Consider the following 20842-nt stretch of genomic DNA (forward strand, 5'->3'; position numbering starts at 1 on the left):
ACCTAACACGCGGATGTTACCAAGCGTCCCCCAGAACTGAGTCCTGGGGAGGCCACGCCCAGGACAGGAAGAGGGAGGGGTCCGGAGGCCCCACTCGGGCTTCCAGCTGGGCTGCAGTTCACGGGGTGCAGGGCGCTCACCTCCCTGCGTCCTTGTCCCTGCAGCTTTGACCCCCCTGGGCCCATGTCAGCCGGCATGTCCTGCAAAGTGCTGGTCACCTTCAAGCCCATGGTAAGTCTCAATGTGCGTCAAGAGGGTGCTGGGTGGGACTGGGTCCCTGCTGCTCCCCTGGCACTGCAGGACACCGCGGTGGAGGGGACGCACAGGAATCTCAGGAGGGGGCATGCACAGCCCGTTTCGCCACTTTATTTCCAAAACGCACAAACGTTCCTCACCGTGCAACATCCCAGGGCGGTTCCTGCTTCACCGCCAGCAGGTGTGAGCTCATGCTCCTGGTTCAGGCGGGGCGTGGGGGCCTGAGTACGGCCCCAGAGCCCCAGAGCTTGGCCGGTTACGCAGACTTGAGGTTACAAGCCCTTATGCTGCTTGGCTTGGTTCATTTTTTAGATAAACAGAGATCTGGAAGGCAGTGTCTCGTTTCTGGCTCAGACGGGCAGATTTTCTGTTCCACTGAAGTGTTCAACCAAGAAATGCTCCGTGAGTTGGTGCCTGAGCCAGGCTTCCGGGCCGCCCTGGTTGGGGACGGGGTGCGGGGAACGAGGGTGACAGGGTCGGGGTTGGGTCAGGTGTTCTGGGGACCAGGGCACTCGCAGCAACACTGGAAAGACCTGGACAAATCCTGCGCCGACCGAGCCCGGCTTGCTGGGCCCTCGGGTCCGAGGGGCACCCAGGACCGTCTCCAAAGACGCTGGTCCCCTTGACTCTTGAACTATGGTCTCCACGCCACGCCTTCCACCCGTAACACATGCCCGAAGTTTGTGCCTTTCCACCTGCTTCCCCCAGTTTGCCCAACCACCCACCAGCATTCACGTATCTTTTGGTATCTGAGTTCTGGGTTGTTTTTTTTTTTAGATTTCACATGTAAGTGCGATCATACAGTTTCTCTCTTCTGTCTGACTTATTTCACGAAGCTCAACGCCCTCCACATTGTCTGTGAGGGCCCTCCACGTTGTTGAAAATGGCAAGGCTTCCTTCTTAGTCCATTTTGTACACACGTTTTCTTTGTCCACTCACTCAGCAACAAACACGCAGTTGCTCCCACGTCCTGGTGGGCGTAAGCAGTGCTGCAGTGAACGTGGGCACAGGAAGCCCTCTGACTGCCGATTCCTTCTCCTTCGGGTGAACACCCAGGAGTGCGCCTGCTGGGTCACCGGGCAGCTCTGCTGGAGGAGTCTTCTGAGGAGCCTCCGTGCTGCTGTGCAGTGGCTGCCCCGGTTCACACTCCCCGAGCAGTGCCCAAGGGCTCCCTTTCCCCGCATCCCGGCCCACGCTTGTTCTTGTCTTCTCAGCAGTTAGCCACCCTGACAGGTGGGAGGTGACACCTCACAGTGGTTTTGATTTGCATTTTCCTGGTTATTAGTGACGCCGAGCACTTTTTCACATACCCGTTGGCTGTCGGTGTGACTTCTTTGGAAACATGTCCAATTCCTCTGCCCTTTCTAAAATCAGATTGTTTGCTTTTTTGATATTGAGTTGCATGAGTTCTTTGTATATTTTGGATGTTAACCTCTTATCAGATACATGATTCGCAGATATTTTCACCCATGCCGTGGGCTGCCTTTTCCTTTTGTTGGCGATTTCTTTTGCTATGCAGACTGCTGGAAAGGCAGAAAGAACAGCACATATGCAAGTTGCCCCTGGCAACAACCGTCCTACTTCCGTCTATTATTTCGACGACTCTGAGTACCTTACGTAAGTGGGGTCACACTGTCTGTCCTTTGTTACCAGCTTATTTCACTGGCACAGTGTCCTCGAGGTCCAGCCGCGTCCTGGCCGACGTCAGAGTCCCCAGTGGACAGGGAGGGCCCTGCCTCTGTCGCTTGGCCCTTTGGCTTCATTGCCTTATGGCTTCCTGTTCATTTCCTGCACCGCTACCATCTTTTACATTGGGTCGATGTTTTGCAGTAATAAATGCTTACATTGCTGTCTCTTCCCTTTGTGACCATCCATCACCTACTTTTGTGGGGCCCATGGGGACCACACTTAGCATCCGAAGGTTACAGCAGCCTGATTCCGAGTTCTGTGGCTTCATTTCAGTCTTTAGTGAACACTCTTCTGTACAGTTTTGCCCCAGTTCTGTTCAGTTGCTGACGTGACAGGATCCATTTGCCCAATAACATAAAACTAAAGACATGTAATACGTTAGTCTCTTAAGTCATACAGAAAACACAGTGCGGAGCTACAAGCCGAAGCTGCAACAACACAGGCTTTGTGCTGCCATGTGTTCACCTTTCCCAAGACCTTGGGTCTCCGAGCACCAGTCCGGTGTCTCCTGTGTCCCTGCGGCACGTCCAGCGCAGAGACTCCTGCGGCTTTTGTCTGTCTGGGAATGTTTTGGTTTCTTCCTTGCTTCCAAAGGACACTTTTGCAGGATTCTCGGCTGACATCTCTCCTGCTTGAGCACTTCGAATGTATCGGCCCCACTGCCATCTCACCTCCAAAGTGTCTGATGAGAAATCCGATCGTGTCTCTTGTCTGTGACAGGTCCTTTCCCTCCCGCTGCCTTCCAGAACTCTCTCTTCTTCTCTGGTTTTTACAGTGACTCCAGGGGTCTCAGCAGGCCCTGGGTCGTCCCACTTGAAGTCTGCCCAGCAAACTTCCTGGACATGTGCATTCACATCTCTCATCCACTGTGGGCGGCCTCCAGGCATTACTCTTTCAAATGTTCTCGCTGCCCTTTCTCTGCCCCTCCTCCTCCTAGGGCCCCACATGCCCGTGCGGTCACCCTGACGGTGGCCCGCAGCCCCTGAGGCTCTCCCACCCTCTCCAGTCCTTTCATCAGTCCTTTCATCCCGCTCCTCAGCCTCAGCGATGCCCACCCCCCCTTTCAGGTTCACGGCTCTGTCTTCCACCTGCTCACGTCTGTCTGTGGGGCTGGTTACTGAGTTTCCCAGTTAGTAAGTTCAGTTGTGCTTCTCAACTCCAAAACTTTGTTTCTTCCTAGGTTTTTTGTCTCTATTGATGTTCTTTCCATTGTGTTCACACATTTTCTTCCGTTTCTCCATGTCTTCCTTTAGTTCTTGGAGCATCTTTAAGACGGCTGTTTTCTAAGTCTTCGTCAAGTAGACCTGCCATCAGACCCATTTGAGGGGCAGTTTCTGCTGATTTATGGTTCCCTTTGAAGGAACCACCTTCTGTTTGTCTGTTGGTGGAACAGCAGACATTTGAGTCTACTAATGTGGTAACTCTGGGAATCAGATTTCCCTCTGTCCTGAGTTTGCTGTTGTTGGGGAAAAACATGTTACAGCTCAGTTGTGACAGCAACCTCAACCAGACCGAAAGACCGAACAGCACTCGGATAGCCGTAGAACTCAGGTTTATTACACCACCGGACCCAGAATGGTTAACACTTCAAGCTCTGGACCCCGTCTGTAGGGTTACACAGGCCTTTTATAGGCTGCGAGTTTTACACTTTGCAACATCATATGCAAATAAAGTTTAACAGAAGATGACCAACCAGGAAGCAGCTTTGTAGAAGTAGACCAATCAGGAGTGAGAGAAATAGCCAATCAGGAGTGAGGGAAATGGACCAATCAGGAGTGAGAGAGAGAGAGACCCAATCAGGAATGAGCTCCATGCAAATAAAGTACTACAAATGGAACAATCAGAAGTTAGGGAAGTGAACCAATCAGAAGTGAGAGTAATAACCAATCAGGAGTGAAGGAAATAACCAATCAGAAATGAGCTCAGAGAACCAATAGAATTTTAGGTGTAAGTTAGCCGCTTTAGAGACTAACAGTGAGATAGAGGCTCTGGGTCAGGGAACCAGACTGTGCTGGGAGGAGAGCAGACGCCCTGCCTGTGGGTCCTGCCGGTCTTTCTATGGGGCTTCCCGCCTCACTGTTACCATTTTTGTTTGTTTTGTTTTGCTCTTTGTGCTGAGGATCAGCCCAAGGTGTAAACTGAAGGTCTTCTGAGGTTTCCCTGGGTGCGTGTGGTCACTTTCTGGTTTCCTCTGTACCTGCAGTTGTTTTGAACGTCCTAGTCTCTAATGCTTGGCGCCCAAATGAGGAAAAAGAGGAAAACGAAGTAGGGGAGAAAAGAACTGTGCTGGTCCTTTGCGGCCAGTCATGGGGGAGAGGAGGACGCGCGGCGGTGGGGGAAGGGCAGCTACTGCGCGGCTCCACTTTGGGTTTTCTGAGGCACCTCCGGACCGTTCTCCGCAGCGGCTGCGCCGTTTCACGTGCCCACCAGCGGTGCGCAGGGGCCCCGGTTCTGCCACGTCCCCGACAGCGTGTGCTGATTTCCGGGTTTGACAGTAGCGTCCTGGTGGGCGTGCGGCGGTACCTCGTTGCAGTTCTGACTTGCGTTTCTCTGGTGATCAGCGCCGCTGAGCGTCTGCTCACGTGTCTGTTGGCCGTCGGGTTGGGCTTCTTCGGAGAAACGTCGATTCAAGCCCTTTGCTCGTTTGAATTTGGTGGCTGTCGTTTTGCTGCTGGGCTTCAGGAGTTCTAGGTATGCTCTGGATGTTAATTTCCTGTCAGATGCGTGGTATGGAAACTTTGAGAAGGGCTGATACTCGTTAAATGTTTGGTGGAACCCGCCAGTGACGCCGTCAGGCCCAGGGCTCTGGCTCCTCGGCAGGCGCTGCACTGTCGGTTCGCCCTCCTTGCTGGTTACAGGCCTATGCAGGCCGCTGCTCTTTGCTGCTTAGTCGCAGCAGGTTTCGTGTTTCTGGGAATTTGTGCGCTTCATCGAGGTTCTCCGGGGAGTGGGTGCACAGCTGTTCACAGTTGTCTCCACCATCCTTTTATTTCTGTGGAATCAGCATTAATGTCCCCACGCTCATTTCTGATTTTAGTTAATTTGAGTTTGTATCTTTTTTTTCCTAGTCCATGCAGCTAAAGTTTTGTCAACTTTGTTGATCTTTTTGAAGAACCAACTTTTGCTCTCATTAATTTTCTCCCATTTTTTTGTTCTGTTTTGTTTACCTCTGCTCTGATCTGTATGAGTCTCTTCTGTCTGCTGGTTGTGGTTTAGTTTGTTCTTCTAGCCTCTTAAGTTGCAAACGTAAGTTACTGATTTGAGATCAGTCTTGTTTTTTATTTTTTTATTTTTTTTATTTTTAAATATAGTTCCCTGTGCTATACAGCAGGGTTCTTTTTTAATAAAAGTGTTTATAGCTGCAAGTGCTCCCTTTAGCCCCTTTCCCACTGCACCCCATACGTTCTGCTATGTTGTGTTTTTGTTTTCATTCACCTCCAATTATTTTATCGTTTCTCATGTGACTTCTTTGATCCATTTGTTGTTTAAAATCATGTGGTCCGATCTCCACACCTCTGTGAATCTTCCAGGCTTCTCTGTGCTGTGATTTCTATCCTCATACTGTTGTGGTCAGAGAAGACGTTCTGTCTGATGTTGCCCTGTTCAGTCTGGTGAGACTTAATTTGTGGCCTGACGTGTGGTCTGTCCTGGAAAGCGTCTGTGTGCCCCGAGGCGCACGTGTGGCTGACGCTGGGGCGAGTGTCCTGTGTTTGTCCGCTGGAGCCGTCAGTTGTCGTGTCCACAAGCCCTGCCTCCTTGCTTCTCGTCCGTCTGCTGTTCTGCGCGTTTTCATGAGAGGAGTGTTGTGTGACCGTATGTTTCCCCCTTCAGTTCTGTCGAGCTCTGCCTCATGTACTTGACAGACTGCCACTAGGTGCTAACTGTTTGTAACTGTTACGTCTTCTTGCCACACAGAGTCTTTATTAGCACATGACCTCTTGTCTTTGTGTTGTCTCCTAACCTTCGCCTTTTCCAGAACATCTCAGAGCTGGCGTCACACAGTCTGCAGTCTTTTCAGCCCGGCGTCTCTCACTCAGTCACAGGCCTCTCTACGGCTCGATAGCTCGCTTCTTTTTAGCTGGCTTGACTTTTTGGGAATTGGCCTCGGGCACACACCCATGATTTCTAGTCCCTGCCCCCCACCCCAGATCCCCCAGGCAGGCCTCACTCGGAGCGTGAGGAAGGGGCCAGCACCCTGATCCCCTTTGGGCTACAGAGTGAGTGGGGAGAGGAGGCCGTGCTACAGGCTGGAGCGGCCACCGCTCACTTGGGTCCTTTGGCAGCTGTCCCTCGACAAGGAGGTCATCGACTTCGGTAGCCACGGAGTGGGTGAGACTGCATCCCGGACCATCACGCTGACCAACGCCGGGGGCCTGGGCACCAGGTTCAAGTTTCTTCTCGCATCCAAGTCCTGTGAGGTGGACGGCTCCCAGTCGGCCATGAAAATAGTGAGTGTGCCGGCTGCGCGTGGTGCCTCCTGTCCAAGACAGTCCCGTGAGTGTAAAGCGGGCACAGCTTGAAGGAGCCTGTCCATGTGGGCGGGCGGAGGGGGGGCAGCGAGACGCCCTCCCACCAGTCTCGGTAGAAAAGACGCGTCTCCATAAGGAGGACATCTGGGGGCCGCAGGACAGCGCCCCCACACATGTGTTGGAAGGCGGTGACCACGTGCTTCAGGCCCTGAAGTCCCAGCTCGGGGGCGGCGGTCCAGCCCTGAGGCCCCAGCGGAAGACTGCAGACCCCAGCCGCGTCTGCACTGTCCCAAAGGTGCCAGGCGGGCCTTGGTCCTTTCACCAGAAGGCTGCGCACGTGTGCTGCTGAGTGGGCGGAAGCAGCCTCACAGCACACAGGTGGGCCCCGTCCAGGGAGACAGCTTCCAACACACCAGTGCACTCGGGGGGTTACTGGCGTGAGGATGGGTGAGAGGAGCGTTGCCTTTTTGAAGTACACGTCTTGAGTTAGTTGAAACTTTCCTAGAAGCAGTACCGAGTCTGTTCTTTCTGCCTCATTCAGGGGTCTCAGCAAAGGCCTTGGAAGGGCCCCCCGGGGAGGGATGGGGTTGGGCAGCAGTGGAGCCCAGCAGCTGTGGCAGAGGTGGGAGGGGCCAGGGTTGTGAGCCTGGAGCAGAGCCGGTGGGATGCTAGGAGAGGGAGTGCGGAGACGGGGCTTCTGGGGGCAGGACAAGTGCACAGGCCCTGAGGGCTCTCCACAGGCACCCTCCCGCCTCCTGGTGGGTGTTTGTCCGTCTGGACGGCAACTCCGCCCAGGCAGTAACCTGTTTGCCCCCATGGCCCCGGAGTCACACGTTTGGGGCACGTGGTCTGCTGTGAGCACAGGGAGAGGGCTGGGGGTCCGTGGTCTCTGGGAAAGGAGCAAGCATGAGGTGGGAGCTGAAGCCAGGAGAGCTTGGAGCTGGGACCTGGGAGGGACCCCACCTCACCCAGGAGAGGAGTAGGCATCCTGGGGGAGCCAACCAGCCTGGGAGAGAGACTGTAGACTCAGCTGAGAGCCCAGCAGTGCCCAGGGGGCTTCAGACGGGACCCAGGAGGAGCAAGCTGGGTGAGAGCCGGCCCTGAGCGCGCGGTTGGCTGCTGCTGCAGCCTGGAGGCCCTCATGGGTCGACGGGGTGGGGGGCTGTCAGGGGGAGCTGTGCAGGAGCCCACAGTCCCAGCCCAGGTCACGGCTGGGCTCCCAGTGAGGCACTCCAGGGGCCTGGGGTTGGGACAGCAGAGGGGAAGGACAAGTGGAAGTTGCCAGGAAAGAAGCCGTGTTCTCTTTTTCAGAGTAGCCTCTTCACGTACGATGACAAAACTTTTTATGACAAAATCATCAGCAGTTTTTCTGAGCAGCAGATGGAGGGCAATGAGTCGTCCCCCACAGACGTGACGAGCCAGAAGGAGTCTGGAAAGCTGGACAACATGGAGCCAGAGGAGGGGCGCCCTGCAGGTGAGCTGCGCCCTGCGCAGGCGCTCAGACCACTGCACTGGGGCTCCGCGGCCGAGCCCCCACCCTGAGCCCATTGGAGGAGCAGAGGGGCAGGTCTGGGAGCCACTCCGAGCACTGAGCACTGGCCTCCGGAGACCAAGTGAGGTGCCAGAGGTCTGAACGGGGCAGGATTTTTCCAAGGCTCCAATTTTAAATAAATGAGAAAATATTCATATGTAAACATGTGCCGGTCACAGAGAGGGTTGAAATGTGCATTAATATTTAAGCTAAAGGAAGACGTGAAGGAAACTTCTGGCTTTGGACCTCCCAGTGCCCTCCTTGCTGCCCCTGGTGGTTCGTTGAGGAATTTGAGGAGCCGGGGGTCGGGAGGGTGAGGGCTGTGAAGCGGCCGACTGGAGCAAGGGCAGGGCGGGGGGGGGGGGCGTCTCTGCTGCCGGGCCACCAAAGTCACCAGGCTGTCTGGGCGCCACCATGAGCTCTGTCTGTGCAGAAGCCCATGTAACATGTGAGGACAGGAAGAGGGTTCCTGTGGCTGCCCCGCCGGGACGCGTCCCCTTCCGTGCCGCAGACTTCCAGCTGGAAGTGTCTTTGTCGTTTCCTTGCCCTCTTTACCTGTTCCTCCCACGTGCACATCCAGAAATGCGGGAATTTCTCCTGTTTCGGCCTTTCCGTGAACGGACCGCGGCCAGTGCGCTCTGTGAGTTGCTGTTTGGTCGGGTCACACTTTGCGGTTCATCCACGTGGCTGGGCGAGCTGCTCCTCCTTTCCACCACCACGCGGGGACAGCAGTTGTGAACACCCCTCGCATCACAGACCATCCCCGCCTGCTCACATCAGGGGGATTTCGAGGTGTGTGCTGTGGGCTCAGGGCCACGTCTTTTCGTGGGCGAGTTTGGGGCGCCCTCCACCCCCTTTCCCCAGCGCCCTTGCCACACTGCGTTGTAGGGGACGCGGGGCTCCACTTACATTGCTGAGGTCAGCTCTCTCAGCAGCTGTGTGGCCCACACTCCCACCAGCAGCCGCTGACACTGCTCCCCAGCACGGCTGCCACTGGCCACACCGGGCTGTTTAAATTGAAATTAACCAGAATTAAATAGTAAGAATTCCGTTCCTCCTTCATGGGAGCCACATGTCAAGTGACCACCAGCTGCCTGCAGTCCATGGCTGCCACCGAAAGAGATAAACTTACAGTTAAGGCCATATTTAATGAGGAAAGATTGGACGCTTCTCTCAAGGGCTGGGAATACAGCAGAGATGTCCATTCACGTACTGCTGTTCAGTCCAATAAGGCAAGAGAGGAGGTAAAAGACATAAAGTTTGAAAATAAAATAATAAAATTAGCTTTATTCACAAGCAGCATGACTGTCGATATAGAAAATCCCAGAGAATCTCCCAGAAGTTACAGAACTAGCAAGAAGTTTAGCTGGTCACAGGATACGATACGCAAAACTCAAGCGTATTTCTAGGTAGCAGAAATTAACCATTGGAAATTAAATTTTTATAAGTACCATTTATAATTGCACCAAAAAACAGGAACTACCAAGTTGCAAAGCTAAGAAAAAGTGTTCAGGGTCTGTATGCTGAAAGCTGCAAAACTCTGATGAAAGAAATGAGAGCCCTCCGTAAATGGGGAGCCCTGCAGCCTGTGGGCGGGAAGGCTCGACGCTGCCAGGAGTCAGTTCTCCCGGAAGTGGCTGCGGGTGGGCGCGGTTCTAATCAAGATTCCAGCAGGGCTTTCTATGGGAACTGACAGGCTGATTCTAAAATGTTTATGGAAATCTGAAAGACCTAAAATAACTAAAACAATTTTGAAAAGGGACAGAGCTGGAAGACTCAGACTACCTGATTTCAAGACAGTATGCTGTTGGCAGAGGGAGAGATATACATTCAACTAAACAGACTAGAGGGTCCAAAAATAGACCCACACAAACTTGTCCAGTTGATCCTCAACAGAGACTCAAGAGTACTTAGTTCCTTGGAGGAGGAACAGTTTTGTCATCAAATGAGTCCGTAAGAATTAAATAAACATATGCCACCAAAATAAACCTCCGGCCATTCCTCACACTGGAAACAAAGCTCCTCAAAATAAACCATACACCTAAACGTGAAACCGAAAACTATAGAACTTGTACAGGGAGGGTCTTCACTGACGGGGGGGCGGGGCAGATGTCATTGTCCGAATGGGCTGTCCACGCAGGAGGGCTGCAGGGGCCCCACGGCACCGGGAGGACCGCTCGGGGGAGCTGCCCTGCCCTGCCTGGCCAGCCCTCACACCTGGCCCCCTTCTCTTCCAGGAGAAAAGTCAATGTAGCTTGGCCTGGGCAGAGATTTCTTAGATATGACATCAAAAGCAGGATTTTTTAATTATAAACCGTTAGGCATCATCAGTGTCTGCTCTTCTAAACATGACGTTGAGAATGAAAGACAAGCCACCGACTGGCAGAAGGCATTAGCGGATCACATGGCTGGTAAAGAACATGTCCAAAGAACACAAAGAACTTTCAAAACCCCACTAGAAAACAAATAACCCGGTTTGAAAATGGACAAAAGGAGAAAATGGGCAAAAACCTTGGACGCTTGACCAAAGAAGCACGTGAACGGCGCTCGGCATCAGCAGACGGGAGGGAAACGCAAAGTAGAGCCTTGCTGGGACGGTGACGCCGCAACACGCCCACTAGGACTAGGTGACCGCGGAGACCTGAGTGCTCAGCGCTTGTGGAGCCACCGTCACCCAGTGCTGCTGTGAATACGTGGCTGCAGCCGCTTTCGAAAACACTTCAGCACTTCCTTAAAAAGTCAGACAAACGTCATATAAGCCAGCAACCCCACACCTAGGTATTTACCAAGAAACGGAAACTAAATTCAAACGGAAACCTGTCTGTGAATGTTCACAGAGGGTTTACTTGTAATTGCCAAAAACTGGCTGCCCAAATGCCCGTTGACGGGTGAGCGGCTATGGAAAACTACTCAGCGATGAAAATGAGTGACCGCGTGCCACGCACGACAGCACAGACGAGTCTCAGGGCTTCGTGCTGAGCGCGAAAAGCCAGACTCAGAAAACTGCAAGCCATGTGTTTCCGTTCATATGACATTCCGGAAAAGGTGAAACTATAGGGACAGAAAGCAGATGAGTGTTGCCAGGGCAGGGGGAGGGATCGATTAAGAGACAAAGGGAGATGGGGTCGGGCGGGGGGGCTGCCTGTAGGGCACACAACTGTATGCGTTTGTCAAAACTCGGAAAAGGTTACACTAAAAAAAAAAAAGCCAGGAAAGAAGTCACTCAGCACACACCCAAGACCATTACAGTCTCGCATGTTCCAGCTCTGATGTTATCAGACATCAAACATAAGTGTGCTTAACACACTGAGGAACAGCACAGAGGAATGAGGCCAGGCAGGCTTGAAAGGAACCAGCGCGACTTCCAGCCGCGGGAATATGATCATCGATAACCACCCCCCCCCCACCCCGGGGCTTAAGCTGTAGATCAGACCCTGCTGAGGAGAGCGTCAGTGAACCAGAAGGTAGCCAGAGGCGGACACGGGAGTGAATCCGGCGGAGTGAGGACCGAGCGAGGAGGTCGTTATCTACGGAGTCAGGAAAAGGCAGCATTTAAAGAGTTACTTGCTGAGAACGTTCTAAAATGTTGAAGCACCTTTAAACTCACATCCAGAACGTGAGTAGATACCCCTTCGTGACTGATGGAGCGGGACAGACGCGCGGGGCAGATAACGCAGCCCATGGCAGCGAAGGGTGCCTCCCTGTCAGCAGCGAGCTGGATCTGTAGACTCAGTGGGAGGGAGTCCACTGCCCTCCCAGCAGACGGACCAACACGATTCCACCCTGAGACACCAAGTGACCCCAGCCACCATCCACGCAGGATGAAGCAGCCGGCCCCAGGGTCTGGCTTGGGCTGGAGGCATGGAGAAGGACCCCCGGGCCCGGGCCAGGCTGTCATTTTGGTAACTCCTGAAGCAAACAAGGGTGTAGACATCAGGTTGGCAGGAGCCCCTTCCCACCTTGGTGACAGTCCGGGCTGCTGGGCAGGGTGACAAGTCTGCCCAGTTGGAGGAGTCCAGAACTGGGGGCCCTGCTGTCACAGCCCAGGACCCCGGCAATGGCACGTACTACCCTGGGGGGAGTAATTCGGCCGTGCAGAGCCTGGGCGGCAGAAAGACCTAGGGTGAGAGGAAGTGCGTCTGCCCCCGGGGGCCCTTCCCCATGAATGGCCTTGCAGCTCTTGGGTGCCCCCCAAGCCCCAGGGATGGGTCAGAATCCTCAGCCCACCAGTGCCAGCAACCCACCCACAGAGGAAACAAAGTGACTATGACAGACCAGGCTGTGACATTCCATTACAAAAACAAAATAGTCTTTGCAACATGATACTGTTTTAAATTCTCAGAACTTAGCAACTTAGCTCCGGCTTGGGTGTGTCGCCAGAAAGTAGCTGCCCACCCCGCCAGCCAGGCCACACTCCAGGGCCTCACCTGGCCGTCCGCAGAGACAGCCCTCTGCAGTTCCTTCATCCCAGCACAGAACCTCTGAGCCCACCTTCCCTCTCCTCCTGCTTTGAGACAAACCCCTAAAGGGTCTAGTCTGCCCACTTCTCCGCCAGTCTCTCCCGGACGCACCGCACTAGGGCGTCTGCATCCCCTGCCCCGGTCTCCCGGGCTCAGCTCCCCTCGCCCGCCCTGGACCCCCGTTCCAGAGGCCGCAGCGCCCACGGTCCGGTCCACCTGCGGAGCCCCAGGCCTGGGACTGCCCCTGGCCTTGAGCTGGGGGTCACCGAGTTCTCAAGTTCCCACCAGGGATGGCAGTGGGGTGAGGGTGCGTGCACGCGAGCTGGGGCCACAGTAACAGCCACCTGTGCCCACAAGCCTGGCTGTTTGCATGGGTCGACACCGCCACTGCCACCGCCCTGGGAGCCCTGTCCAGACACAAGGGAATTCGGATGCTTTCCTCGGCCACCACCCCAGCCTGGAGCCAGACCCCTACTCTGTTCCATCCCTCCTGGGCCTCTGGGCAGCTACTCTATGCGGAGCCCAGGTACCCTCCCGTGAGGGTCTTCACTGACCCCGGGGGGGCAGGGCAGATGTCATTGTCCAAATAAGCTGTCCGCGCAAGAGGGCTGTGGGGGCCCCACAGCTCCGGGAGCTGCCCTACCCTGCCTGGCCAGCCCTCACACCTGGCCCCCTTCTCTTCCAGAATCAGAGGGGGTGGCCATGACCACTGCCATGACCCTGCCTCCCAACGAGGAGCACACGGAGTTCTCACTGGGAGAGGTGAGCAAGGCCTGCCCACCCACAACCCACCTCCTCCCAGCACCTGGGGCGGCCCGTCCACATGACCAGAGGCAGACTGCACTGACCTGGCCGCTGGTCGTCTCAGGCGGTGTCAGCCACCCCGTCCTGGGCTGGGGCCGAATGGGACCAGAGCAGCAGCAGCAGCATCCTGATGCCTTGGGTCCAGCTTGGAGGACAGACCAATGCAGGGCCTCCCTAGCCGGAGTGTGGGGTGTGCGTGTGTGCACGCGTGCTAGGGCCAGGGTCTCCAAGGAGAGCAAGTGCGCACACGGGGGTTCAGGCTGCCCTTCGCCCCTGCCTGGGACACGGGTCCTGCCACCACTGGCCCTCTCAGTGACCCAGCCGTGGTGAGGCCAGTGGGAGGCACCTCGTCAGAAACGAGACGGCCACCTGGCCCTGTGCCTCTCTCCCTGCGCAGATAACAGAGGGGGAGATCGGCCCCTTCAGCTCCATCAAGGTGCCCATCACCTTCACCCCGATGGTCCCAGGAATGATCCACACCAGGTTCAAGGTCACATTTAGGAACCAGCAGTGCCCAACAGTGAGTATCCTGCAGCCCCCCGGGCGCCACGTCCCGGCCCTCTGCCTCCCCTCCCACCGGTACCACATGCAGCAGCCGCCTGCACCTCCCACGCTCGCCAGGCTGGTGGTGGCACGCATCATTGGCACCATAGCCAGCAGGTGCACACCTGTGAACACACCTGCACACACACCTTTCACTTAATCAGAAGTGTCTTTTTTAATTTCCTAGTAGTTAAAATTTTTCATTATTACTTTTTAGCATTTATTTGTAAGTTTATTAAATTAAATGATGTGCCTAGAATTTGATCTGCAAACTTTTTTAAACTTGTTAGAGTTTTCTTTGTGACCAAAGGCAAGATTGCTCTTCTCAGTGTGACGTGTGCAGACGAAGGAAGTGCATCTAAGGGCGAGCACGTGTCTCAGACGGGCTGTCCCCATCGTGCGCCCCTCCCTGGTTTTCTCATTTGCCAAAGTTCCATTGTGTTTTCTTTCTTACTGGGATGCTGAGGGGCTTTCGGTTTGTTTGTTTTTTAGTTCCAGGTGTACAGGACAGTGATTTGAAACCTTTATGGATTGTATTCCATTTAAAGTTACTATGAAATATTCGCTGTATTTCCCTGTGTTGTGCAGTACACCCTTGTAGCTTATCTGCTTTTTACATAGTGTTGTGTCCCTCCCTCCACCCCTCTCCTCACGGGTAACTGCTAGTCTGTTTCTGTATTGTTAGATTCATTCATTTATTTTGTTTTCTAGATTTCACATATAAGTGATAACATACAGTATCTGTCTTTCTCTGCCTGACTTATTTTGCTTAGCATAATGCCCTCCAGGTCCATCCATGTTGTTGCAAATGGCAGAATTTCATTCTTTTTTATGGCTGAGTAGTATTCCATTGTAGATATCTACCACAGCTTCTTTATCCAGTCATCTGTCGATGGACATTTAGGCTGTTTCCATATCTTGGCTACTGTAAATAGTGCTGCTGTGAACATTGGGGTGCAGGTGTCTTTTCAAATTAGCAGTTTTGTTTTCTTTGGATATATACCCAGGAGTGGAACTGCCGGATCACACGGTAGTTCTAGCTTCAGTTTTTTGAGAAACCTCGGTACTGTTTTCCATAGTAGTTGTGCCAGTTTACATTCCCATCAACAGTGTAGGAGGGTTCCCTTTGCTCCACATTCTCACCAGCATTTGTCATTTGTGGTCTTTTGATGACATCCATTCTGACAGGTGTGAGGTGGTCTCTCGTGTGGTTTTGATCTGTGTTTCCTGAAGACGGGACACTGAGCATCTGTTCACGTGCCTGTTGGCCGTCAGATGTCCTCTTTGGAAAATGTTCAGGTCTTCTGCCCATTTTTTAGTGAGGTTGTTTTTTTAATACTGCGTTGTATGAGTCATTTATGTGTTTTGGATATTAACCCCTTATTGGTCGTGTCATTTGCAAGTACTTTCTCCCATTCAGTAGGTTGTCTTTTCAGTTTTGTCAGTGGTTTCCTTTACCGCACAGAAGCTTTCAAGTTTAATTAGATCTCATTTGTTTACTTTTGCTTTTGTTTCCTTTGCCTTGGGATACAGATCAAAAATGGATTGCTGAAATTCATGTCTGAGTGCTGTGCCTGTTTTCCTCGAAGGGTTTTATAGTATCTGGCCTTGCACTTAGGTCTTTGATCCACTTTGAGTTTACCCCTGTACATGCTGTCAGAGAGCATTCTGGTTTCATCCCCTTACAGGCGGCTGTCCAGGTTTCCCAGCACCACTTGCTGAAGAGACTGTCTTCTCTCCGGTGTGTGTTCTTGCCTCCTCTGCTGTGGATGCAGTGCGCAGGTTTCTTTCTGGGCCTTCTGCCCTGTTCCGTGGATCTGTGGGTCTGTCTTGTGCTGGTGCCGCACGGTTCTGATGCCTGCAGCTTCCCAGCACAGCCTGAGGCCAGGGAGCCTGACGCCCCCGGCCCTGTTCTCCTCTCTCGCGGCTGACCGGCTCTGCGTCCCTTCTGCGTGTCCACCTTCCCTGTGGCCCCTCTGTGACAGGTTCTCCGTACACAGCTCACGGATGGGCTCCGCACAGCTGCTCTGTTGTTTGGTGCGTGAGGGTTTGTAGCTGTTTTCTCATCGTGAGCTGCGCTGTCCCCAGAACCAAACGCCGCCCCTCTGTGCTGCTGCTCACAGCATCCCAGACACAGCTGACCCGACGGCAACGGCACAGCCCCGCCCGCTCCCCTCTGCGTCACCCCTGCCTCACCCCGCTCCGTCCCCTCACAGTCCTCCTCCTCTGTGGCTCTGTGTGTGTTCTGAGCAGCCAGCCGGGTCTCGTCTGTCAGCCCAGACGAACGCGGTCTGCCTTCAGCGGGAGTGCCGGCGCGGCGGGGACGCGCCTTGTCTCACTGCTCCCGGTAGCTCGTGTCTCCTGTTTGTGTTAGGATATTGTTCCCTCTTTTTCAATTTTCTTGTTTCATTGTCCTGGTGGCATTGCTGTTTATTCCTTTTTTCCTCTTTTACTTGGAAAATCCACTTTCTCAGCCCTCACGTGGGACTTTGTATCTCCTGTGGAAGAGGAAAGTCCTCCAAGATGGACGTGCTGCAGCAGGACACCCCCACTCTCCCTTGTGACCAGCATAAAACACCCTTTATTTCCGTCTTTCTTGGCCCGCAGTATCTAAGTATGGCTCAACTGTCATCAGGACTCCCCCCCATCGCCCCCACTTCTGGAGCTCCTGCCTGACACCCATGGTCCACGCGTCCAGGCAGCCAGAAGGCTCTGTCCAGCTGTGACCATTTGGTGTGTTTGTGTTCACCGCACTCTCCTCCTTTCCCCATTGGCAGCCTCTGCTCTGGTGTTGCCCACAGAGGAATGAGTCTGTCAGGGGCCAGGGATTTGAGACAGGAATATTCATTTATTTACAGCAGAAACCCCAGGGGCTAGGTAAAATCCTGCAATGCCCCACAATATACCGTAATATCCACTCTGTTCCAAAGTGCCCACAGTACCCATGGTGTCCCGCAGCACCCCGCAGCATCCCACAGGACCCTACAGAGCCCCACAGGACCCCACAAGACCCCACACCCCCCCACGGGACCCCACACTGCCCACAGTGCCCCGTAGTAACAGGAGGGCACAATGACCAGAATGGGCAACCTGGCTGGACTCCTGTGTGGGTGGGGCTTCCCTTGCCAGTCACCCCACCTGCATCCTGGACCCCCGGGAACTGCCCCCGTCTGTCCTCCGAGCCTGGGACACAGCAGCACGTGTCACCTCATCCACCTGCTCGCCTGGCTGCTGATTTGGGTGCTGGCAGGGCCACCCCCTTTCTAGACCCACCAGGCCGTGCAGCCGGGATGGGGCTCCGGGCCTCGAGGCCTCGCCCAGCAGCAGCCCCAGCCGGTGTCGGCCATCCCCAGCGCATCCTGCCTCTGGGTGAGGTGGCTGTGTGTCTCCCCACACCCTCTCCTGACTCCCAGCAGCCCCACTTCTCCAGCGTGCTTTCCTGTCATCCTGTCCAGCCCCGTCTCTGGCCCCGGAAATGGGCTGTGTGTGGCCACGGCTCTGGTGGCTGGTGTGTCCCAAATGTCACAGTCTGCAGCTTGGGGGACGGGAGGTCCCCACCCAGTTGTGTGGGCTCCTGGCCACTGTCCCAGCCCGAGAGGGGCTGCCGTGCACGAGCTCTCCCTGCAGGACACCCAGGACTCGGGGTTTGGCTGCAGGAAGCCTGCTCCAGGGCCCCGGCCCGTCGGAGCCCTGAGCTGCCGTTTGTATCAGCCGGGAGTGTTTCGTCGCATGCGCACTTTCTGTGTGAGGCGTGACTGTAGTAAAAGGGTTTTTCTAAACGGCTCAAATGTGCTGTTTATGCAGCTGCATGTTGGTACGTGACCATCCATCCTACCTTTTTAGGTTTAAACATTTTGATCATAAAAAGGGTTGTTTAAATTTTATGGTATGAAAAGTGCCACAGATCTTCAAAGTGTAGCTAGTCTAATTGTTAACCTTCCAGGACTTGTAAGATTGATGAAAACTCCACTGCTGGGTTCTGTGTTAACACTCACTGATGGCCACGTGTTGTTGGATTTACATGTTCAAATTCAGTTATATTTCAATGTCGTTGGCATTGCTGTCGACGTGCCGGTCTGGGTGCCAAAGGCCAGCGTGGACCTGAAGATTTGCATGTATGACCGACTCTACCAGGACTCGGTCCTCGTCCACACGCGGTGAGCGGGGCCCCCGCAGCTGTGATGGGGTTCGAGACCTCGAGATGGGGGTCACCCTGGGTACCCTGCACCCCACTGGAATCATGGGGCCATTACAGGAGGGAGGCGGGAGGGCTGGAGTCAGACAGAGATTGGCAGACGCTGGGCCTCTGGCTTGGAAGGTGAAAGAGGGACCAGGAGCCTGGAGAAGCCCAAGAGACCGGGAGGCAGATTCTGCGTGGAGCCTCCCGCAGGAACCAGCCCTGCCTACAGCCGGGCTCCAGCCCCCGAGACCCGGGGGAGAGTAAGGCAGCGCTGTGGCTTGGGTGTCTGCGACGCGCTGTCCCTGCCGCGCCCGGGGACGCAGCGCTCTGAAGGACGCGTGGACCGAGGCCCGAGGAGAGAAGCGTGTCTCTAGTCGCTGTTTCGCAAGGGCGTCCAGACACAGTAGTCATTTCTTTTTCACTCTTTTTTTCGCTGAAGTGCAATTAGATGGAGAAACATAGGCAAATCCGACGGTTAGAGCTTCAGCAGATGTTCCTGAGCCAGGCACACCCGTGGGCCCCGCAGGCTGCGGCCCCCCGGGCCCGCTTCCAGCCCCCGGCCCCCACCTGGCTGCTAGGGCCCACTCGGCGGGTGGCATCCCACTGCAGACTCGGGGACGCCGTTCTCGCTGGGGAGCCAGGAGCACGGGGCAGGCTCGGGGCGTTTGTGTGGGAAACAGGGTTGAGGGTGCTCTGGGCAGTTTACCTCAGGATGCAACATGTGTCCACTCCTGGGGAGGGGGGATGGGGAGTCGAGGGTGTCCTCTCTCCACCCTCCCCAGGGCACAGGCTTGACGTCTAAATATACTGAGTGATTTTAGAATTCAGCATTACTCACTTATTTAATTTGCTGGTTTTGTGGACACAGGTGTAGCAAAGGGGTTAAATCACAAAGACCTGGTTGTAGGCGCCCCAGGAGGTGCCCAGCGGGCACCGGAAGCAAGGGCAGAGTTGGGACACTGGGGAATCAGAAGTCACTGGGGAGAGTGCAGGGGGACACTGGGGGCCAGAGGTCAGAGTTGAGAGAGGAGAGAGACCCTCCTTTGTGCCCCTTTTGCTCCTCGGCCCCAGCTGCCTGGGAGCGGTGATGGCCCAGGGGTCCTTACTCGGTGGGTCCTCCTTGCAGAGGGTTCTGCCCTCAGGGTGGCGCCCCTCCAGCCCGAGGCAGCCAGGACTCAGCCCAACGCTCCCTGGGGGCTCCCTCGCAGACCTTCGCCTTTCTTCCTGGAGACTCCAGGGCAGGCGGGGAGGGGGAGCGCCCTGGTGGGGGCTGTGGCCTGGGGGCTCGTTAGGACAGGGGCCCCCGCGCAATTGGTTACGGGCACACCTGGCTTTCTCTGGCTGGTCCTGAGTTGAGAACAGAGACGAAAATTGAGAAGCTGCGGCCACTGACCAAGGACGGGCCGTTCGGGTCCTCTCTGGCATCCTACAGGGCTCCTGCCAGTGAGTGGGGCCCAGCAGGAGAGGGCAGGACTCTGGGGGAGCCAGGGCCTACCCTCCAGGCCCCGCACCCTGCACTTGCCTGGCCAGGGTCTTCCCCGACGCCAGAAAACCCTCAGCCTCCTGGGAGCCAACCTGGGCACTGTCACTCATGGTGCTCCTACACGTCAGAGCCCCTCTCCAGGCTTCACGCCAGGAAACCTGCCCTCAGCGCGCGGGCTCTGATGGCCCTCTGAGTGGGTGTGCGCAGAGCCCTGGGTGGCGGGGGCAGGCACCCCCACGGGGACTAAATGCCTGGTGTTGCGGTCCCTTGGGCTCTGCAGGTCGAAAGCCGCCCTGCGCCTGAAGTTCGAGGTGTGCAAGGAGCTGAGGGGCCACGTGGAGCTGCTGCCCGAGACCGGCTACATCCAGGCCCTGTCGTCCTACTCCGTGCAGCTCAAGTTCCTGCCTAGGTGAGCCGGCCGGTGGCGGCGGGCCGGGGCGGGTTCTGTCCCCCGCCCCCGCGGGAACGGGGTGCTGGCCAGCCGGCAGCGGCATAGCCCTGTGTTCCTTGCAGTTCGTGTGACTTGTAGCTCTTGCGTGATTTGAAAGCACACGCGTAGTTCAGCTTTCTGTCGTTCTGCAAACACAGAAGGAAAGAAGGTTCAGGTGCTTCCGGTCTCTTTCAGACAGTCCCTCCCAGAGGACGCAGGGAAGTATTTCGACAAGGAAACCAGGGTTCTGGAGGCCCCGATGACTATACGGGTGGCTGACCAGGTCCGTGTGGGGCACGTCCAGGAATGCTGGGCACTCTGGGGACCAGGGGCTGCTCAGGCCCCAGGAAGGCAGGGCCCTGGTCCCCAGAGCCCATCCCCACTATGCACAGGGGAGACGAGGGTGTCTGTGGACCAGAGAGGTGCTTGTGTACTGCCCGGGCTGGCAGGGCTGTCCCCGGAGCACCTGCACCCACCCGTGCCCACGTGTGCACGCACAGCACTCAGACATGCGCACAGACGCATGCACCCTCTGTCCTCGCGCTCGCAGGCCAGGGTGCCCACCTGTGTGCACACAGGTCCCCCGCCCGCCTGGGGACTACAGGGAGGTGGGACTCGTGTCCAGGAGGGTCTCCCCACCAGCCACCGGGTCACCGCGGGGGGTGCCTGCCTTCTTTTGGGAAACATTTGGGTAAACTGACTGCAAGTGGCCAGAACGTGCGTGCCCTCTGCCCTTCAGATCAAGCCAGTGGAGTTTACCCTCCACGCCATCGTCACCACCTCAGACCTGGAGCTCAGCCCCTCGGGGGTGGACTTTGGCTATTGCAGCATCTATGAGGCCGTCAGAACCCAAGTCAGCCTCTGCAACCACTCCCTCCTGCCCCAGGAGTTCGGCTTCGTCGGGCTCCCCAAGGTGCTTGTGCGGTCAGAGTCGGGGGGTTCTGGGGATGCAGGCTGCCGCCCAGGGTCCAGGCGCCCGGCACCACGTGGCCTCACCC

General features: G+C 55.7%; 1 protein-coding gene across 8 annotated transcripts in view; it reads left to right on the top strand.

The window, feature by feature from the left end:
* CFAP74 (cilia and flagella associated protein 74) overlaps positions 1–20842 on the top strand; it is a 63753-nt gene that overhangs the window by 28781 nt on the left and 14130 nt on the right. For all 8 annotated transcript variants that reach the window (XM_072975599.1, XM_072975598.1, XM_072975601.1 and 5 more), the window contains 10 exons: positions 165–231; positions 568–657; positions 6228–6392; positions 7725–7887; positions 13090–13166; positions 13606–13728; positions 17787–17908; positions 19695–19823; positions 20040–20127; positions 20584–20757. In XM_072975599.1, the coding sequence (XP_072831700.1) occupies positions 165–231; positions 568–657; positions 6228–6392; positions 7725–7887; positions 13090–13166; positions 13606–13728; positions 17787–17908; positions 19695–19823; positions 20040–20127; positions 20584–20757 (1198 nt within the window). The remainder of the gene's footprint in view (positions 1–164; positions 232–567; positions 658–6227; positions 6393–7724; positions 7888–13089; positions 13167–13605; positions 13729–17786; positions 17909–19694; positions 19824–20039; positions 20128–20583; positions 20758–20842) is intronic.

The sequence above is a fragment of the Vicugna pacos genome, chromosome 13 (assembly GCF_048564905.1).
Source record: "Vicugna pacos chromosome 13, VicPac4, whole genome shotgun sequence".
Lineage (NCBI taxonomy): Eukaryota > Metazoa > Chordata > Mammalia > Artiodactyla > Camelidae > Vicugna > Vicugna pacos.